The sequence below is a fragment of the Xiphophorus maculatus genome, chromosome 12 (assembly GCF_002775205.1).
Source record: "Xiphophorus maculatus strain JP 163 A chromosome 12, X_maculatus-5.0-male, whole genome shotgun sequence".
In the NCBI taxonomy this organism is placed as follows: domain Eukaryota; kingdom Metazoa; phylum Chordata; class Actinopteri; order Cyprinodontiformes; family Poeciliidae; genus Xiphophorus; species Xiphophorus maculatus.
The window spans coordinates 6,494,715-6,516,872 of record NC_036454.1 but is presented as its reverse complement, the minus strand read 5'-3'; the positions used below and the strand labels follow the sequence as shown (position 1 = coordinate 6,516,872).

Below are 22,158 nucleotides of genomic sequence, written 5' to 3'. Positions count from 1 at the left end.
AAAGTTGTGTAATTAATTTCATTCATTTAAAAGGATTAAGAATTCGACTTGGTTCAGACTGTCTACTATTTAGCATCAAATAAAATATTTTAACGATTGGTACTGAAGTGGTGAAGTGATATTTTTTGCAGTGTGGACGCTGTCCAGACCCTCCCAGTACTTTCTCGTCTTTTGCCCCTTATGCACCAGCCGGCTGGGAGGTCCCAGTTCAGTATAAAAGCCAAAGGCAGAGGAGAGAAATAATTTTCCTTCAAAGTTGTAGCAGCTGGAAGTCTTATTTGGAGTTAACGGAGCCGCAGGCCGTTGCGTAAAGGTGGTGCGTGCTTAACGGGAGGCGTAAAGTTTGACCATAGGCAGAGATAAGAGAACCAAAGTAAACTCGAGTGCAAGGTTCAACTTACTTTACAAACAAAGAACTTTTGCGAGTCGAAAGTCGGCTGAAAATGGCAGAAGGTGACTTTTACACGATGGGAAACCGGCAGCGGTTTCCTAGAGACCCGTTTGGAGAATCGCCGTTCCGGGATCAGTCGCCGTTCCGGGATCAGCTCGCATCCCGGTTCATGGAGGATGAATTCGGGATGCCGCCTTTCCCCGACGACCTCGGGATGGACTGGCCCGGTTGGGCTCGGCCCGGCCGACTGAGCACGCGCCTCGGCCAGTCGCCCTTTGGCGGCGGTTTACGCACAGGGTTCCCCACGCGTCACTCCACGGGAGGCCCCGCACTTTACACCAGCAGGTACGGCGAGCCGTCCCCAAGCAGCTCCCCCACGACCACAGGTGGCGAGCCCTGGAAGGTGTGCGTGAACGTCCACAGCTTCAAGCCAGAGGAGTTAAACGTTAAGACCAGAGACGGTTTTGTAGAGGTCTCAGGTGAGATGATGCTGACCAACTAAATGGTTTAGGGTAAAGGTTTGCTGAAAAAAGGAGATGAACCTTTCACCAGTGGGTTGGAACTGTCATATCTTATGCTCAGGGATTACAAGTTTTGCTCTATATTGACGCTTATAAGAGTGTAAATCCTTCACTGTGACGAACTTTCACCTTTAATAGTGAAATTATATTTTTATGTAGAAAACTGTCAGAGTTATTGTGTAAGTACAGGAATGTAGAGGAAGGAATTTTGAAATTAAGATTTGTTAAAAAGTTAGAATCAATATCTCATTTATAACTTTCTTGGCTGAACCCTGACCAACTCTTATCCTTTTCTACTTGTCAAATTCTTGAACAGAACTTTTCACACTTAAACCACTGCATTAGTTTATGTTATATTTTGTTTTTCCGAATTAGTAACATTTTGATCAAAATCTTTAAATCTGTGCAATTTACTTTGGTTTACAATTTCCTAAAAACCTCGTCTCACACCTTGTTTCAACTAATTGTGGTTCTGATCACCTTGTGGGCCTGTTGGATAAGACAAACTATAACACCACCACTCTGTCCACACATTGAAGTTTCTGCAAATGACCTTTTAAACTGTGATCAGGTTTGTATTGAACGTAATGCAAACAGGACATAATATGTTTCTGGTCAGAGTAATTGTCTGATATGAAAATAGAGAAGTGTACAGATTAAAAATTGTGTTCCATAACGGTTTATGTGAATGTTACCATGCTCCTGTTCACAATGACCTATTTCCTATTAAACAGTTAATTTGACCAGAAACACTTTAAGTGCTCTGCTTTCAGTACACTGCTGTAATGCCTCCTATTTTTATTCTCTACAAAACGTAATTGTTGTACAGATGTTGTGCAAGAATTACTTTGTGACAACGGCTTAAAGGTAATCCAATAGCATTTGCAAAAAAACTGGATTATTTTGAGGTTGAAGTTGTAAAAGTTGAAGCAGATGTACTGCTTCTCCACTTCCTTGGTGAGCTAAAACTAATTTGGTATATTAAATTTAGATTTATGTGCACGAAAGATGCTTATAACCTCTTAATAGAACTTGATCAACAAATTCTGAAATGCCTTTTCAACTTTGCAGCTATAATCACCACTTTAAGGTAAACTTTGTTTTCAAGAAATCTATCAGAAAAAAAAACATTAAATTTGAGAAATAAGAACTAAAGTTGTTTCTAAGAAAATGTATGAAATAAGACCTAAAAAAACAGCAGTCTTCACCCAGATGAAAGGCCAAAACAAACTGTTGCTCTGAATGAAACCTTAACAACCTTATGACTTCTCTCAGAAGCTTCGTGGCTCTGTGCGGGAAGTGAAAAGGCCTCACTGGTATAAAATGATCTCTGCATTACTGTTGAGTCCTTCTATAAAAGAGGAAGACAGGTTTCTGGAATCTGGGACTTGGAAGTGGTTTGGCAGATCATAAAGCTCGGACACCTGTTTCAGATTCTTGGAGAATCACTCCCTCAGCCGCTCATGAGCTCAATTTAGATTTAAGGCAAGGCCTGTGACAACAGTCTCTGTTTACAATAAGATGGGAAGCTTGACGTCACTCAGAGAATGTTCTGGAAGGAAAAGGGGGCCAGTTCTGTAACACAGCAAAACACCTACAGGTTTTCTCCCTGACTGCGGGAGTAAGTTGCAGAAACCTCCTCCTGTTGATGCTTTAAAAGATTCATTCCAGGGATACCTAGGCTTAAAGGGGGCACTGAGGACAGCTGCCTTCCTCCTGACCATTCAGCTGTGAGTTTTTTATAAACACATTGTTGGTGTGTCAGTTGGGTTATTCTATCAGCCCTATGTCTGCTCAACCTGTTCTAAATCTGTGGCAGGGAAGGCAATAAAACTGGAAAGATGTTTTTAGTCTGTTAAAGGCAAAGATAATCTAGAGTTTGCTTCAATTCAGAAATAAGGACAATTGTTCTGCCTCATTTTGACAAAGGAGAGTGAAGTGCAATGTTGGACATAATTGTCTTTCCTAGCAAAATTAACTCAAATCAACTGAATTAAAAATATGGAACTGAAAGAGCTTTCAAGCTCTCAATTACTCTGTTCAAGTGTTTGTTCAACTAATAGTTCTTGGCTCTGCAACATTACATACAGAGTGAATTAGTCAACACTCCGAAAATAAATCTCATTGAAAGTTTGGAATAGATGGTGAAGCAAGCAAAGTGCCTATTTTTTAAAGCACAACACAATTTTCAGAGATGAACTTCTCTTGATTATATTTAAGTGCTCAACACTTTAGTCCCTAATACGCTTTTCCTTTTACCTTCTAAAAAAGAAACCCAACCACCTTTTCATAAACTTTGGTGGTCGGTATTGATAAAGAAAGAACACTATCTACAGTTTTTTTGCATTTCAGCAATGGGTAGTATGTAAAAGGAGAATCTTCGATTCTATTTCCACAAATTTTTTTGAAACAATCAGAAGCACCAGTAAGGTTTTGAAAGCATGTAGTTCCCCAAACAGGACTGAAATACTTTTCAAAACACCAAAGATGCTTGATTTATAAACTTTGTTTTTCTAGAATAAATTCTTGGAGTATGTAGTTCAAAACAGTCCTCCAGATTAAAATATAGCTTGATCCTTAAAACTGTGATCATCGTTTTTAAGAAACCAAGCAAAGCTCAATCTTTTATATCTTTTGTCCAAAAATAACTGTTAGTTCCATCCATCCATCCATCCATCCATCCATCCATCCATCCATCCATCCATCCATCCATCCATCCATCCATCCATCCTAGGAGATAATCTGCTAAGCATCTATGTTTGGCATGAAATTGGATTAGAACTGTGTAAAAAAAAAATACAGACTCTGTTATGGTTATAGTAGCCCAATAAATAACTGAAACTTAATGCTAATATGCTATTTTTTTGTGACTTGAGTTGTTTCGTTCCGTGCATTACAGTTGATCGACTGCTATTTAAAGAAGATAAGCATCTGGACTTGCAAGTTGTTTAAGCTAATTACAGTTTGCCTTTTGATTGAATGTTGACTAATTAGTTTGAAAGGATGAAAGCATTTGCTTTGGAGAAGTCTGGCACGCTAAGAGTAACAGACTTTTGACCATTGCTTTCTATTTGTATTTTGAATCAGTGTGGGGTTTTTTTTGTGTTTCGTCTTAAGTCCAGTAAAGACACAAACATAACCGATGGATTCCTTTTCAAAGAAGTGTTTTGTGTACAAAAGTGCTTAAGTGGGCTAGACTAGTGAGAGCTTGCCATACTTACAACCACAAACATCAGTTCTTTAACTGTGAATGTTGGCAACACCCTCTCTCTAAACACAGAGTGAGGCATTTCGGGAAACATTGAGGAGGAAGAATCTTGTTGAATAACCTTCTCTGGGGATGAGTTTTACATCTGAAGTCATGCAGAGTTCTTCATAATAATACTATGACCTCACTGATGATCATAACTCATGCCTCCTCAGGGGCTTCTGCCTTAGTTTCTAGTGAAGTGCAGCTCTGTTAGCAGGTAGAGACGTCACAGCGGGGGTGTAGGGTAACACATACTTTAACCTGAAGTGCTCAAAGGGGCTGAGTGCAGTGACAGGCCACACTCCTCCCAGCAGCGTTGACATTTTAGCTGTCGAGGAGCAGCTGCTGGTCAACTAAAGCAGTTTGCCTATAATGAACAGGGAGAAGGTGGAGCAGGGTCTGTCCAAGACTGCATGTTCCTCCCAGCAGGAGATGCGTCTGTGTCTGCAGAAGAGTCATTCCGAGAATGAATCAAAGAAAACGGGGTTGATGTAGTTTGGCTTAAAACAACAGCAGAACAGGGATTGAGCAATGGAAACAGTGTGTGTGCCAAGTGAACTTCAGTTAAATCAACACCTCTTTCACTGACGTCCATGTTTGAAATTTAAATGGTCACAGGTGTTGGGTTTCCAATGTGCGGTCCATGAGATTGTGTAATCACTGGACAATGTTGCGGTGGTGCCACAAGAGGGCGACCTTGGGGGCAATTAGCATCTTCAAGCTTGCTGATCTTTGTTTTTCCCCAACCAGGAAAACATGAAGAAAAACAGGAGGAAGGCGGGATTGTGACGAAGAATTTCACAAAGAAGATACAGTGAGTATAACCGAGAAGGTTTATCTTTAATGATAAGAGCTCTCTGTCTGCACACTGTCAAGAAAGAGGGTTTGGCTATAGTTATACTTCACAGCATGACAAAAAAGAAAAAAATGCAGTAATTACCCATTGGTTTTACCCTCCCTTAATAAAAGTATGGCTCAATTTAGTGGAGAACAGGTTGATGAGCTTTAATGACTTATAGAGTGACTTTATTTAACAGTTATCTGAAAAATATCACAGTTTGACAGATAAAACTGAGTGAATGCTGAAGTTAATAAACAATGTTGGCTTTAGTTTTCCTTAATCAGATATCTTTCCTGTAAGATTTTAGCAATTCTTGCCAAAAACTGAAGGAAACTGTTAGAATTTAGATATTTATGGAAATATCTAAATGTGGAAAGAATCAAACTTTGATGTGGATCATATTTATTTTCTTTGAACCTGTTATATTTTAAAATTAAAATGCAACCTCTCAGTGTACTTTTAGTTTTATCTGAAGAAGTCAGATAAATATTGCTCTTTAATATTGTTTGCCACCAAAGTCTTTTCTGTGTTATTTCTGAATGTTCAGAAAGTGCAAAGTTTCAGTTGGACAGTGAAGGGATTTGAGACATAATTTATTTGTGTTTCCTTTTTTCTCTATGGTTGCAATTGTATTACTAATGGAAAAGTTTCATAAGGGCTCTAGGTTAAATCACAGCTGGCAAAAAAATGTCACAGGATAATGACACGCCTCTGTCATTAATTATTGCACACTGTGTATGTTGTTGCTCCGAAGAACAGATTATGTGGGTCTAAGTGTCAGAAAAAGGTTGTGTGATTTTTAAAATTATATTTCCTGTGATGTCCCTAAAGGATATGTGTTCCTTTAGATGTTGTACTATTTGTATGCTGCTGGTGTGTCCAAACAGAGACAGTATAATGTGTCTTTTAGCTGTTTAGCTGTTTCCATAGTTCAGCACACTTAAATCAGATGAAGGGTTCATGCAGGACTCTACAAACCTGCTGGCATGTTGAGGAGGTAATTCAGTCAATAACTTTACCTATTTTTGAGCAGAGATACATCTAAAAGATGCAGGATATTGACTCCTAAAGCACTGGGATTGAACAACTCTGGAATACTGCATGTATGTTGGGATCAAAGGTGTAAAAGTTGTGGTCTTTATCTGCTTTACAGCAAATTATTGTCTGCAGTTTATTGTTTTTCTTTGCTTTGAGTTTTTTTTTTCATATTTAAGGATCAACTCCCCCCTCAGATGATTTTCTGAGATAATTATAATCTGGAATTAAAGGTTTTATACACATTTATTTTCTTGCTTGGTTGTTAAAGAAAACCTATTGAGAAATAATAGGGGCTAAACAAGTGTGTGGCTGCAGGGGCAATCAAATTTTTGGCACTTGCTTCTTTCCTACACTATGCACATAGTGTTGCAAAAGATTCCCTCATGTTATTATCTGTTGGGTCGTTTCTGCGACATTGGAGAAGCGTTTGAATAAATTCTGCAGCAGTGAAGCATATGTGCAACATGGGTTATCTGAGTGTCTTCTCACTCATGTAGCATAATTTTTCAACATGTCTGAAGAATCTGTGGTAGCTTGGCTATGTTGGAGATCAAATAGTGTATGCTACAGCCTCAGATTCACAGGATAGTAACATGATTCCTACTCATGGGGAGCTTAGCTCAAGAAAAACAGTCCTTCCGTTCATTTGGGGACACTGCCTCTGACATCGCTGCAAAACCTTTGAACTTGCACCTACAATTTTCTGAGCTGCATTTCAACATAAAATCCATCAGTTATAATACAGTTGGTGTTTCCACAATGTAGTGTCTGCTTTATGAAGATTTAAGTTTAAGTTTTGGTCAGGTCTCTCTTAAAAAATAGATTATTAATCTCAATGTGACATACCTTGTTAAATAAAGGTTACATATATACATTCATTAAGTTAATTTCTTATGCCTAGTTTAAGGATTGGTAAGAAAGATAGCTACGCTGTAAGTCCATAAAGTCCATAAATATCCATCCATTGTTTAAACCAGTTTATCCTTGCAGGGTGGCGCAGGGGGACTAGTTCCTATTTCCAGCAGCCATTGGTCGAGAGGTGGTGGGCATTATATGATTATATATAACAGGAATTTTTTCAAAGAATTGCTCTAAGGGAAGAACGAAGGATATCTTTGATTCTGCTTTAAGACCAGATGACAAAGCAAAGAAACATTGCAACCAATTATTTAAACTACGTTATTCTTTGAGCAGGACCTGTGCAGGACCTGTGCAGACTTTTAGAAGTCTGCACAGACTTCTAAAAAGTCTGTGCAGATTGAGAGATTCCTCCACAATGTACTCATGTTCCTTCAAGCCAAACTGGCAACACAGGCAATTAATTACCTCAACCTGGCTGTCTCTGCATCTTGCCCCATTTAATTGTACAGTAAGAGGACTTCAAACACGGGAGCCAAATCCTTGGTGTGAATCAGCCTTTTACAGGCTCGTCAATTAAGTTCTGTTAATATTCTACTAGCTAATTAAGCAGGTGCCCCGCAGCCCTGTGCTATTCATATATAAAATTGGAACTTCGTCAGATTGGGTCTGAGTATGGCTCCTGAGTTAATAAGAACCTCAAGTCAGTGACAGGCTAAATATTTAAGAGGTTGGAAGAGAGAGAAGTGGGGGATGGGATTATAACAGGTCATGTATAAATAACTTCCCCCAATGCATAAATCCACTGGCTAAACAGACTGTACACATAGCCTGATAAGCACTTTTGAGTTACATGTGTAGTACAGCGGAGACTGTATTTTTAATTAAAATAGCAAAGGCCATGTCACCAGTTTGGCAGTATTTCAGATATCTAGAACAAAAAAGCTAATCAATAATTATCAACATCAACTGATCCCCCTGCCCTAGACCAAAGTCAAACCATGAAGTTTGTGTGTAACATGTTTCAAACAAGCAAGAAGAACATCAGTTATTAACCAAAAAATGTTCAGAGCTGGGGCCATAGGTAGCGGGACATTTACTTCCCCAACAACACATAACAGTGTCTCAACAAGATGCGCGATAACCCTGGATGAAATGTCTGCTAGAGGTTATAGGTCCACTCACATGCAAACACACCTTGTTCTGTTTCTGTATCTTGTCTCTCCGGGGTTCAGAATCTCTGCCAGGTAAAAGCTTGCTTGATGGTTTTCTGGCAGCTGTACAAAATCAATGCCTGAGATAAACTGTACACTTGCCAAAGTCAAACACGCTCCCCAAACCTGAGACAGATGAGGTCTGTGCTCGGGGCCGACATCACGGACCACCAGAGTCATTTGACTTTGTCAGAAGTCAAGGCTTTGCTTTGTAGAAATTGGCTGAGTGAAGAAAGGTGAAGGAGGGTGGTGTGTAAACTCATAAAGGTTATTAGCATTTCTTTACTGGCTCACACCCACCTTCATTTAACTCATAGCTGCATCTTGTTTTGCCACCAGAGTGTATGCTACAGTGAGTCTATGAATAGTAATATTAGGCTGTAAGTTTTTATGCAGACTATAGTATTTTTGCACATAATTGAAAGAGGTATAAAATCTACTGTACACAAGATAAAGAGCTCTGCATTGTTATTGAGGCCTGTGGAAAAGTGTGTGCAATGGCTTATTCCTATTTATTTTTTGCTGCAGCAGTATAATCTCACACTGAAATATTTAGGGAAAAAATCAACTTTTGACTTTGGTATGGCTGTAAGAAAAGAAAATTTGAACTACTGTATATCATATGTGACACAATTAATGGCACAACTAGCAACTCTTGAAAAGAAGTATCTAACTGAATCATTTGTTATATCCTACACCCTTCCTGTTTCTCTGGGGGTGTAAATATGATGATAAAGAGAGGTCAATTTCTCTATGCCTTTCTTCAAAATGGAAAAGACAGTCAAGGGAACATGTTTTTAAGCAGATGTGTGTTGATGTTTGAGAGCTTAAGCAGAGGAAAGTTGGAGTTCTGCCTGAAAGTTGCATCATTTGCACTCAGAAACTGGTCTTCTTTTTTTTCCTGTCTTTACATGTTGAATTTTGATAAATCACAAAGTTAATGCAATTTAATTTGTAATTATATGTTTGGCATGTTGTCCAGTCCTAATTATAACGGATGAGATGGCATGTGAAAAAGCAGGTATTCCACCAAAAAATAGTGGCTTCTTTCAAGATGGGATAGTGAACAGCTCAGTATGTTCTGTTAAGAAGGGAGAACTGAACAAGATCAGCACCGATAAGACCTTATCTATATTCACTTTTCAATCCCAAGTCTATCCCAAGGGTCTCACTAAAAAAGGCATGAAAGTAACTAGTGAGTTACATATTTTGGGTTTTTTTTTAATCAATAATGACACAACATGAAATGTTAACAGTTGTCTAGATATCTTTATTGACATTATTAATTTTCATCTTAAACTAGCAGTGACTGCATGAAGCTTGTTTGCAATTTGAAGATATGAGGCCTTAACTGAGGAAATATGTCTTGCTTATCACTTTATATCTGCGTTTATGGTGCTATTAGCTGTCTGTCTCTCAAAGCACAAAATGTGCATTTTTTAATGAATTATTGGTCTCTGACCACGAGTTCTGTGCCATATTAACTGTTTCCTATGATTCTCTTTTTCCTCTGTTAATGTGTCAAATTGTACCACCTACTGTGAAAGTTTGGACATTGGAATCAGCTCAAACTGCAGGTTATTCAGATGTTATATCCATATATTTGAATTTTATTTGTCCACAGAGTGTTTTTCCTCTGAGCTTGTTAGAGTGTTTTTCGCATCTTACCTCACAAAATGTCAGACTCAGAGTTTGTGAAAATAGGAAAACCTTTTTTGTTTTTCACAAAAAGTAACAATATTCAGTTCCAGTTGCTGCAGTGCTTTTGCTGTATTTCCCATCAATTCTCAGTGTTTGTCGTCAAGCCTGTGGGCCCCCATTTATCCTCCCGAGTGACACTCCACTGCCCTTGGGTTGCATTTTATCTCTTTGGGACTGCTGTTATCCTAGCTGTCAAAAATAGGATCAGCTATAACCCTGTTGATGTACGGAGTATAGAAGCATCATTATTTTATTTTAGACGATAACATTGATCTTAAAAACAGTCTCTGAAGTGGACCTTCACATCTCAGTGGAATACAGTATGTGGTATCTGAACACAGAAATAGACATGACGTGATGTCTCTGTCTGAGGTTCATCAGCCCACTCTGACTTGCATTTCACAGAGGAGTGGAAAACCAGTGGAGGGTCCTCTCTAATTAAACGGAGGGTAGATCGGGCGCCTCCTCTGCTGAACATCCTGATGGCAGCCCGGTGTTTATATTAACTTCCCAAGAACAGTTGGCTGCTCACCAAGCACACCTACCGTATCCATATTAGGCCATACTGGCTGACAAAGAGGGGAGTTTAAGTTTGTGTGTGCAGCTGCAGCAGATTTTAGAGTTTATGTATGCAGCATTACAATCGAACCCTGGTCTGCTGTAAATTTTTAGACTATAAAGTATTTTCTCGATGTTGCAATTCTGTTTCACCTTATTTTCAGAGCAAGTTATTAAGTTCTGTCGTTGGAAAATAACAGCTGTAGATGAGGGAAGAACACACAGTCCTGAAAATGAGCAGGTGTTTAACTTATCTAGATTTAAGATGACCTAATTTCCTGAAATTTGCAGTTGTTTTCTTTCTTGCTATCTGCAGTGGTTGAACAAGGATGAATTTTTATTACAAACTAGATTTACTGGATGAGAGATTTTTGTAGCATCTAAAATCCGTGAAAGCCAACAAGGACACGGTGAACGTTTTTAACAATCTTCTTCAGACGTGCAGCACTAAAAATTCTTCAAACTGGAGGTTGTTTTTATGGGCATTGACAAAGTTGCAATAAAGTCTTGCAGTGCTGAACAATGTTTGTACAGTGGTTCCACAGAAAGAAATGTCACAGAGTTTTGTACGAACTCCCTGCTCTGTTCATCTTTTCCGCCCCATTCGGCTTCTTTTGTGTCTCCCACATATCTTGCAGCATTCTAAACATACACAGAAGCTTTCTATCAAGTAAACAAACTTAAACCAAAAATGCCCTCACATTTACATTCCCTCTCTTCTGTTTCTTCAGGATCCCCACCGATGTGGACCCCCTGACAGTCTTCGCTTCCTTGTCGCCTGAGGGTGTCCTCATCATCGAGGCTCGGCAGACTCCACCGTACTACCTCTTCAGCAGTGAAGACTCCCCAGGAGGGGAAATTCAGGAAGTCGAGGCTCCTAAACCCCAAGAGGCCCCAGCAGTCTAAAATGGCACCCCCCGACTAACATGATCACATAAATCTGCATAATCAGTTATGAGTTTGAGATAAAAACTGCTCACTGAACTATCATCTTATTTAAACACTTAGAGAAGAAAATCTGAAATACATTAGGGCAGGGAATTCCCATTGGATGTCTGTGTTAATATTTCATAAAACAGTACTTTCATGCAACAAAAATCTCTTCCTGACAGGCATGTTATAGTAATATATTCTGGGTTTTTTCTTCCTCGAGTACAACTAAGACTATCAAGTCATACAACATTTATTTTCCATAAGAAAATATTTAATTGCATCATCAATAAGTCGCAGTTGAGACATTTATTTTGTAACACCTATGCAAAATCCAAATAAGTAGAAAGATAAAGAAAATTGGTTGACTTTTTTTATTTCTTTATGTACACAATAAATATTTTCAATAAATAATTTATAATTTATTTTATGTCTGCTTTTTATTTGAAGAATTTGTCCTTTATAATAAAATGTAAATGAATTGAAGAAAAAAACATTAGTGATGTGATTTAATTGCGCTGTGTGCACTGAACAATACCAACAATTTTTAAAAAGTAACACTTTTCTCCACATATTGTTTTTCTATAAGCAATATGGCTCACCACCAACGGTGCCACTCTGTCAGGGGCGCCTTATTGATCAGTAGCATTCAAAAGATAAAAGAAAAGAAAAAGGTCAGACTCATCATATCTGACATGGACTATTCAATATTGTTTGTAGACCGATTAGAAACACATTCTAAGGTTTATGAAACTTTTTAAGTCTGAAAACACCAAGAGACTTTTTGATGCTTTTTAGTATCTGAAAAGACCAAAAACCCTAAGGATACCCAAAATTCAGCTTGTTCAACTTTGTTCTGATATGTATTAAATCGATTACATATTTAGTTTAATTGATTTTTCTTATCTCAATATTGTAAAATCCCATATTAATCAGGTAATATATTAACGTATTTTAATGTCTACATTAATGTATTTAAATTAATGCATTAATGTAGCATTTATACCTGTATACACCTCTTTAGCAGATTTTTTCCTCCCTATTAGGTACCACAGGCCTTCATTGCATAATCAGATATAATCAGGTATTATAATATGCCCACTTACTGATGATACTGTTTACAAATGCGAACTGCAGGGGGTGTTGAAATCAGGTTGTAAGTTAACAATTTGCGTGTGCAGCTTGGTGTATTAGAAATCCTTGAGTAGAAGGTTAATTCATCCATTTTAACATGGAACTGTTAGTGAAACGGAAAGATTGTGCCTTAATGTCTTTATCACAAAGTGGACCTGGACGGTCCATCTTTGTATGCATTAATACTGTGTTGTATATATACATTTTAATTGGTGCAAAAATTGTTTGATGTATTAATTTGAAGTGAGCATTTTTCTGTTTATGATTGCATGATTGCTTGATGGACAATTGAATTATTTGTGAAAAGCAGTTTGTTTTCTGCAATCCTCTCTGTTGATGTCTTTTTACTGAGAAATGCAATTAAAGTATCCATCCTACATCTGTGTGTTTTTCTTTAAAAATAAAGAAAAAACAATGCCAGTTGCAGGCCTTGTTCCAGGGATCTGGAGAACCTGTGACGTTATTGTTGGACAGCAATAGGAACTGGGCGGCAGCTTAGAGAGGGGCTTAGTGCTGGCTCAGATAGGCACCGCTGTGCACTGGCTTCAGGATGGACCCAACTCACTCATGCGCCCTGCCAGGGCTTTTGAATGAGGATGGGAAAAAATTGGGGCTGTTCCACTGCCTATTGTGTGATGCAAAATAATGTAATCTTCTCTATGTGCTGGAATCGACGGGGGATAATTGGTGCAAATTTAAAAAGTTTCCAACTGGAGCTGCGCTCTGAAAGGACAAAAAGACTCTCATTGGTTCTGTGTTGGCAAAGACATTGTGTGATGTGTTGCACTCACATGAACTGTTACATTTACTTCTTTTAGGTTACATGTGTTTACTTCACTTATGCTGTTTCTATAGTAACGGCAAACGCGAATGAATTGTGCTTTTCAATGAGCAACTTACTGATGTGAAAGTGACAAAGAAAAAGATGTGCAAATAGAATTGCATCAACGTCATAACCAACTTCTGATTAAAAAAATAATAATAATGAGGTTAAGTTACTTTAATCTTGTACCATGTAGTTTTTAGTGGTTAACTGTAGATGTAATAGATCAACACAAATTTAACTTTCACATTATGCTACTTTATTAGAGCTCCAAACACAGCAGGCTTTAATGGCGCTATAGCTAATGGCAAAAAGGCATCTGTGGAGCTGGTTTAAGGCAGACAATGCAGACTAATGCTTGTGTTTAGTCGGTGTGCTGTTGCTCTATGTTAGCAGCCTCCAGCTCCTGGCTTTGGACGTCACTCAGTGGAGCTGATCCCAGCTCCTGTTCCTCAGGCGGAGCGAGCTTCTCGGCTCCCTCTGCCTTCACCTGGATCTCTTCATCCACGACTGGCTCTTTGTGTTCCAGTAGGTTGGATGTACCCATGCTTTCTTGGCTTTCTGGGACTTTGTGGTGCTCAGAAGACTTTTGGATGCTCTCTAAGCATTTATCTTCCTCAGGCAGTGAAGAATGGGACTGTCCAGCTGGCTTTTCTCTGGTTCCCTTGTCTCCCTGCTCCAGGCCGGCTGTGGTGCTGCTGGGCAGGACCTGATCACTGCAGGCCTCTAATTGAGACTCTTCCTGCTGATCTTCTTGTTTTATTTCTGGTTCTCCATTGCCCTCAGCCTCCACCTGAATTTGCAGACAAATATAAAAATAAATACATAGTGAATATGTTGCTTACAGCTTTATTGTAATAATAAAAAAAAACTCGATTTAAATAACCACAGTATTAGGATATGTGTGTGCGCATGAAAATGTCACCATTATTATTTTTTGGTTGTGAAATATGTGAAATATTTTTTCAAATACAATTTGTTGTACTTATTTCTAAATATGAACAAATTATGTTTCGTTTTCATTTTTGCATGGCATTTACAGTACATTGCTTTCCTGAGGATGAGATGGGGGCAGTAGTGACGAAGAGGAACCTTTGTTTGGGGGGCGTTGCTTCCGGGTTGGTTTTAGGGCGGACTTCCTGTTTGCCTCAGACGTAATCTGGATGCTAAAGGCGGCATTTCGGCTGTCACTGCTGAAGCCTGTTTTACTATATTTCAGGTCAGTAGTGAAAACACATCAAAACTTTGTAATATGTTTACCTTTTATTTTAACAGTAAATATCACTGTGTTACAGCATCTGTGCACCTTTCTGCTAATAGTTGTAAGTTTTATATGGCGAGGTTTAGATTGGCAGGATGCCAACACCCGCTGTGGAAGTTTAAGACCGTGAAAAACGCCAGGTTTTAGGAAGTTAGTTAGTGAACAGATGGGGCTTTTGGAAGTCAGAACACCCTAGAAACAATGAGGCCAAACAGTGCTGTGGGATGACATCCCAGTTTCAGGTGGCAGTTGTCGCAAGTCAGCCACAAATGATGAATGTTGGTCACTCTGACGAGAAGAAACAGGCTCAATCCAACAAGTGCTTATTGGAAAGAAAGCCATTAAATCTTTTTATGGCACTTTGTTGCCATGAAAACCCACACTTTTCCTGAGAAATGTGGTACCACTTAAAACAAAATAACAGGCTTTCACTATAACAGTATGTGATTTATTACCAAAAAGCACTTTTTCAGCAGGGAACAAATTGGCAAAGCATAACTTTTCTTGCTTTTTGTGTTAATGTTGCTAGGCAACAGATTTCTCAAGCTAATTGCAGCTTGTCATTTTTGCACAATACATTATATTGCAACTCTTGACATAAATTACTTCCACAAATAAGATTTAATTATTGCTATTTCCATTCTTAGGCCTTGTTTTCAGCTCATCCAAGTTTTTTATCTTCTCAGAATCAAGATTCAAGAAATGAAAACTATATTTTACAATTTGTTAAGCTTTAAAGATGTTCCATATTTGATAACCTTTATTGGGATGACGATGTCAGCAGGAGCTGAGGCTTCAGGAAGTGGAGCTTCTACAGTCAGGAAACCTTCAACGGAGAGTGAGGACTCAAGTTTGGTAACATTCACTTGACCTGGAAGCCTTCAAATCACAAACTTTTGTTTAGATCACCACACCAAACACTGATAACACTGAAACAGATATAGATCTCTTTTATTTTTTCTTGCTTGAGCATTTCAGAAATCAATTATTAATAAAATAAATAAGGGGGATCAACATCAGTGATGGCTTAATCCTAAATATCAGCAGGTTAATGCCTGCGTCTTCTTTGTCTACCTGTATTTTCTTGTAAAACATCTGGAGATAAATCCATGCTCGTCAGGCCTCTCCTCGTGTTTCCCTGGGGAAAGATTAGTGTTTATAGGGAGGTACACAAGGACACAGAATAATCAACCAACACTGAGAAACCACTCAGCACAGAAATTAATTTCTTCCACAGAGCTGTGATTTTAATTTCCCCAAGCACAATATTTAAGCGGCTTTCTAAATTTGTAGCTTTCAGCTTTTTCTCCATCGCGGTTTCAGATGTACGTCGTTTATTCTGTGAAGTGCGGGGAAAGTATTTTTAGAAGACTCTTCTCCTTGATCAGATGATGATGTGAGATAAGATTATTAATACTTTATCAGGATTAAAAATCTGCCTTGTGAGTAAAACTAATTAACACTTATGCCAGACATTTTCAGAGGGGTTAATTAACAGAGCAGTACCTCCAACTTCCAGGAATCCATCCCTGACACTGATGGAGATCTCCGAGGGGAAAAAGTGAGACACATCCATGCTGACCCTCCACTTGCTAACCTTCTGACCGGAATGAGGCATCGGCTCAGAGATGTAGGGCACAAACAGAGGCGCTGGTAAGCAACCCGGCCAGGACCAGGCTGCCAAGCCCTTCTTGATCCAACGAGAATCCCCAGTCTCCAAGAAAGGCGGCAGGCCAACATCCTGACTGGAAACCCATTTTCTCAGAGGGTATAGAGGGCCAACCCTGTCATACTCCCCACAGGACATTTCTGCTCACTCAAATGGATACACTTAACAAAGTAAGCCTTGCTAAATGGCAGAGAGTAGATTGTGAATTTAAAGATAAACAAAAATAAAGGAAGTGCCCAAAAGCTAAGTGAGCCGACAGAGAAATGTACATAGGGGTTTTATATAGAGCAGGGTGTGCAGGCATGAGGTGATGGGCGTGGATCGTAAACGATTACCTCCTGCTGACCGGGAGAACGTAATAGTTTATATTTGTAACTTTTAAAGATGTGATGGCAAATAGCAGGAAGTTCACAGTGGCCGGGGTGTGTTTGAACCACTGCATCTGTTTCCCGAAGATCATACTTGTCACATCCCAGTGAAATCTGTTCCGCCAGCGATGACTTCGCTCCTTAGCCTGGTCATGAGCCAGTCTTACAGCCTCACACACAGACACACACACACACTGTCCATGTGTTTCACCCCTCAAAGGACAAAGTGGCAGCAGTTTGTCTGAAGCATAAAATACCTCTGCCAGAGGCTGAAAAGGCTGGATTTCGGTTTGCCACAGTGTCTGTAGCGCATGTGTATTGAGTGGACAAAGCTGCATTCCAACCCAATCTTTCTCTTTCTGTGCCGTTTCAACAGGATTATTATTGTTCCCGCTTTTATCAAGTATGACAGATGTGTCAGTGATTCATTTTTGGAGTTGTGTGCTTTGATATCTTGGCATACTCTCCATTGGAGCACAAAACAGATGGAACAGATGTTTCTGACACTTTGTGCAATGCTTGACCCAAACACTGCTTCTCTAGGATATGCTCTGCAGGGCTAAGTCAGGATTCTTTTTCTGAGTTTTTTCTCAATTTTAACCTTGATTTGGAATTTTTATTTTTAAAAATGTGCTTCCATGTAAATTAAATGTAATCAATTAAAACTTACAAAATCCGATAGATCATAACAATTTGGGCTTTCCCAAAATTATTTAAGGTATTGTTATTGTAGTGCATTAATTTCTCTCTTTGAAGAAAATGTTGTTTTTTTAATCACCTTTGATCAGAAATGATAAACATCTTAAAAATTAGTGTAGTTCCTGGAATGGAGCCAGTTTTCAGGCCTGGTTCATAATGTTTTATGGTTGTGTTTGAGGACTCTCCAGAAGCCCACTGCTTTATCGACTCCATATTATAATTATGCTTGCTTGTTATCCTGTTAGTGTCACATTCCTTGAGTGTTTGTTTGTGTTTGATCATTTTCTTTAGGGTTATTTATGTTCCATAGGTCATTTATTCAGTTCAGTTCTCTGTGCTTATTATCGTTGTCAAGGTGTTGCCATACTAGTTTATTCCCTTATCTTTGGTTTGTTTCTTTATTCTTGTGTTCTGTTTCTTGTACATTTGAATTTATTTTTCTTAGATTACTGTGAGATTCAGTTCAGCTTCCTCTGTGTTAATTCTCCTCTGTCTCAGTTTCCCTACTTCCTCATTGCCACAACTGTACCACATTTCTTCTAATGCGTTTTTCTGGTTCTCTTGTCACTTTACAACCTTTCCTCGATATTTAGGCTTCTGAATTTTGTTTTTCAGTGCTGGATTCTTCTATTTTAATGCCATGTCCGTGTTCCTTGTCCATTTAACCTCATGCAAGACATGTAGATTTTCTTTTTATTAAATCTTCCCAAAAAAGCATCTTTCTGCACATAAACTCTGCCTCTACCGTACATGCTATGACACTCAATTCTGTCCATGTTTCAACAATCTTGCTCTTAATTGAAGTTTCAGGGTAACTTTAATTATTCCCTGCAATTTCTTACATTTAAAAGTCCCAGATTGATTTCATATACATTTCTTGACACCAAATACTTGGACAGTAACACTGACGTTCCAGCAATATCCTTTTCTATGATTGGTTTGAGTCTTGGCAGTTCAAACTTATAAACTTTGTCCATAAAAACATCAATTACAATTAATTGTGCACAAACCCCCAAAGTAATTCATGCCATTGATGAGTGTATGTACATTTTTCATTGGCATCGTATGAACTTATTTTACATTTGTGTTATGTTATAGATTTATATTGTGTTGTTTCCTCATAGAATTGTATCAAAAACTTGCTTTTCTTACTATAAAAGTATAAACCGTCTTTCTGGTTGGCAATAAAGACTTTCTGACATTCAGGGCAGCCAAGTCATATTTTAAAAATTGAGCATGAAAAGATAATGTTGAGGAAGCTGCTGATTGTCCCTTTAACTGAATCAGATAGTTAATGTACCAATTTATATTCAAAATTCAGATTTTTACCCCTACCTTCTCTCCTCTTATCTCTGCTGTTCTCCACGCTTAGTGGGGTTTATTTTTAGATAAATGTTGTGAATGTTTGCGCCTGCAGCTGTGTGAAGTACAAAAAGACATTTTTTACACTTCCTGCTGAAGCATATGAAGGTTACAGACAAAAATAAGCCACTGGTTGCTTCCTTTCTCCAATGTTTTCTTGTTAATTAGTGACAAGAGTTCTGGTCGATCTAGAAAACACTCAGGTACTTGTGTGTATTCATATTTATTGAAAAGTAAAGATCTGGGTTCAATGTTTACCTTCAAAAGGTTTAGTTTTCTTTCATGGATGAGAAAAGCGGTGATCAGGAGATAAAGCATGAGCCACTGGACTTATGAAACAGAAACAGAAAATTAGTATTGATTTTGAAATAAATCTCTACTTGTAGTTTTGATTGATCGCACAATAAGGTGATTCTAACAAAAACATATGACCTGAATTATTTTCAGCCATTTTAATCAAAGTTTTTCAGTATAACTTTAATGTAATGGGGTGATTTAAATTTGGGGGCGGAGGGAGACAAGACAAAGCACTCTACATCATCTATTTTTTACAGTGATGGTCTGTTTTGCTTTTTTTTTTTTTACTCAGCTGTACAATTCTACTAATATTTTTACTGTTTTACAGAAAATTGCTTAAGGAGTAGCTACAATTGCTAGCAGAGTGTTGTGAAATAATAAAACAATTTTTTCTAACTCAGTGATGCTTGGTGCAGAGCGATTCTAATGATCCTCGAGTTTTACATATTCCTGTCCTGGTGTTTTCCCTGGTACCAGCTGGTACCAGGAATTGAGTTTATGACATTTGGCACCGAAGCCAAATGCCATAAAATTTATGTTTGGGTTTTTGTTTTCTAAATAGATGCACAATGCTGATTTCACAATATTTTGTGAAAAACTAAGGACTCCCCTGCAACCCTTTCCCCTCTTCAAATCCAAGTTTTTTACTTTTACATATACTGTCACAAAACTCTAGGCAGAAATCCGGCTATTTCATTGTTAGCCATTATCATGCTTGTCTCAATCTAATACCAAATTAGTATTGAAAATGCTATTTTATTTGTATTTATACAAATTAGCAAACTGTCAGATTCCCTTGTGCTATATTATTTTGAATATTGTACAAAAATAAATCTGCACTGGGTGTTCTGCACATAATTTGGAGTTACATTCCACAGAAAAATCCACAAATAGATGAATCCAAGAATGCTGGATCAGTATTCAATGAGGGTTTACTATATGCTGTCACTAAATTAGTTGTCTTGTATTTTTTTAGAGGTCGAAATTTTAGTGCTAGTTCCCATTATTAAGAGCTAAATTAGTCTTCATCACAATTCATGTAGATTTGACTGAAGTAAAAGTGAAACAGCTGGTAAGTTACGGGAAAGTAGACACTAGGGATGTTTTTACTCTTGAATAGAGTCTAGAAGACTCTGGGGATGAAAATTGTACATTTGTTAGATTTTCAGCTCCTGCAGTTCACTTTCACATAGCACTGCGTCAAACTACTTGAAAAAACTTTTTCCCTCTCTTGCCTGTGATGGCGCTGCACCAAGAACTATTGAAGGAAGCGACACAAAAACCTCTGAAGAAGACATGAGTGAAACTTCCTTCTTCACAAAATATAAATAAAAATGGAGTAGCGTCAGAATTTATGTAGGATTTCTCTCTCGTCTTTGGTAAAGGGCCTCAAGCCATTTCTCCCTCTAGTTCATTTGCGCATTCACATCTTACCAAACAAACCAGAATTTTGAGACAAATGAACTAGAGTTCGATTAAAGCAGACTAAAGTGAAATGACTGCAACCTTTATTTTGTAGACCCATAAACAAAATACAAACTTATTCCTAAATAAGTTTGAAAATCTTTTTGTCTTAGCTACCCTTTAAAATAAATAAGACTAAAGTCAGATTTATGACAGCTTGTTGGTTTGTTTGAAGACGTGTGAATGAGATTGAGAGACCTCAGAATGTGTTCTCACATGGGTTTTGCCACCCCATGTAAACACATCATTATAAAATCATTTTGATGCCTTGAATCAGGATTAACTTCACAGCTCCTTGGTGCTTTATTTATCTCACCCCAGAAAAATGCTTTAATTCTGCAAAACCTTAAACGCTCTCTTTCCCAGCCATACATGTTTTATTGTTGGTGATTCATCTCTTCCCAGCTGGCAGCTGCTAACCATCAGAGAGCCTTGATGGTCACTCCTGTTTTCTTTCTCTTTCTCTCTCTCTCTTGAATCCCTCTCCGGTGATATTTTTATATCTCTTCGCGTCTGTCAGCCCTTTCATTTCATGGCAGGGCTTCTATCTCTCAGTCATCAGTCTACCCCCACTTTCCACCGGCTTCATGCATCCATCCTCTCGTTTCAATGGATACGGATCATTCTCCATTCTCGAGGACATCGGCTGTGTTGCAGATTCTTTTTATTCCTTAGATGAAAAAGATTCTTTGGACTTGTAATCAAATAAAAGAAAAGGTACACTTGGAACACTAGTTTACTTTTAAAAAAACCTCTCTGTGATTTGAGTAAAACATACTTATTTCCTATTTCCTAATTGGTAAAAGAGATTCTGTCTCTGATCTCCCACACTAACCAAATACATTTGAAGTTGGACATTGCCATTTGTGATATGATTACAGCCACCTTTGTTCATGGGAGGTCTCAGCAGAGGCCAGTTACACCAAATCAGGAGGCTTCAGACAAGCTGCCACTGATCCATGGCATATTAGTTGATAATGCATCAAGGGGAATGAAGTGCCAAATGGCTGCTTTGCTCCTGTGGACGTTGCATTCGTCATAGTTATTGTGAGACTGGAGCAGTTGCAGAAACCGGCTGTCTGGCCTGGAGGATAAAGAGAGGTGGTGGGTATCAAAAGTGACGCATCAAAATAGAGTAGCTTATCTATAGAAATATATTTTTTGGAAAGCAGAGTTATACTTTTTTTATTGTCGCTAGGATGAATCGAACAATCCGGAGCAAAGCTTTGATTTACCATAAAACAATGTTCCCTGAAGAAATGTGCTCTCAGGATTTTTGTCAATTCACAAGTACTGTAGATTACAAAGGAAGATGAAAAAATTCCCATCTTTTGTTGTGTGTTATTGCATTTATATCAGCCCTTCACAGTGTTGTTAGAACAAATGTGATACTTAACTGCTTCTTTCAGAGCTGCTGAATACACGCTTAGAGCCACTTGGCAGAACATTTTCTTTAAGAACCAATTTTTAGAGCAACATGAATTTCGTCTGTGCATTTGTGTGCGCACATATAGTATTCATATGCTGAGATCTCTATTCCCACTGAAGTAGCAGAAAGGCAGCAGCAGTGTTCCGCTTTGACTCGAAAGAGATTTGCAGTAAATGAGCTCATCCATCAGCAGACGCATGTGGGGGACAAGGGGATGATGATGAAAACGGAGGGGCTGAGGAGGAAGATGAAGAGAGACAGCAGGCTGGAGGGAGGGCTGTGGACGAACAGAGGCAGGACTCAACGAGATGCCTCACTTTAAAACGTGATAGCTGTGGCATTTCCACACC

The 22,158-nt window shown here is 38.5% G+C and overlaps 2 protein-coding genes across 2 annotated transcripts; one reads left to right on the top strand and one right to left on the bottom strand.

The window, feature by feature from the left end:
- Nucleotides 1-201: 201 nt before the first annotated feature.
- Nucleotides 202-12,815, top strand: hspb8 (heat shock protein family B (small) member 8). The gene is made up of 3 exons (XM_005803859.2): nucleotides 202-870; nucleotides 4,913-4,976; nucleotides 11,104-12,815. Exons 1-3 carry the CDS (start codon nucleotides 444-446, stop codon nucleotides 11,276-11,278), a joined length of 666 nt encoding a protein of 221 aa, XP_005803916.1. The 5' UTR covers nucleotides 202-443; the 3' UTR covers nucleotides 11,279-12,815.
- Nucleotides 12,816-13,495: 680 nt separating this feature from the next.
- On the bottom strand, nucleotides 13,496-16,888 carry LOC102218792 (heat shock protein beta-1-like). Its single transcript, XM_005803860.2, has 4 exons — nucleotides 16,027-16,888; nucleotides 15,595-15,658; nucleotides 15,279-15,399; nucleotides 13,496-14,052 (listed from the first exon to the last, which is right to left on the bottom strand). Exons 1-4 carry the CDS (start codon nucleotides 16,325-16,327, stop codon nucleotides 13,624-13,626), a joined length of 915 nt encoding a protein of 304 aa, XP_005803917.1. The 5' UTR covers nucleotides 16,328-16,888; the 3' UTR covers nucleotides 13,496-13,623.
- Nucleotides 16,889-22,158: the final 5,270 nt, after the last annotated feature.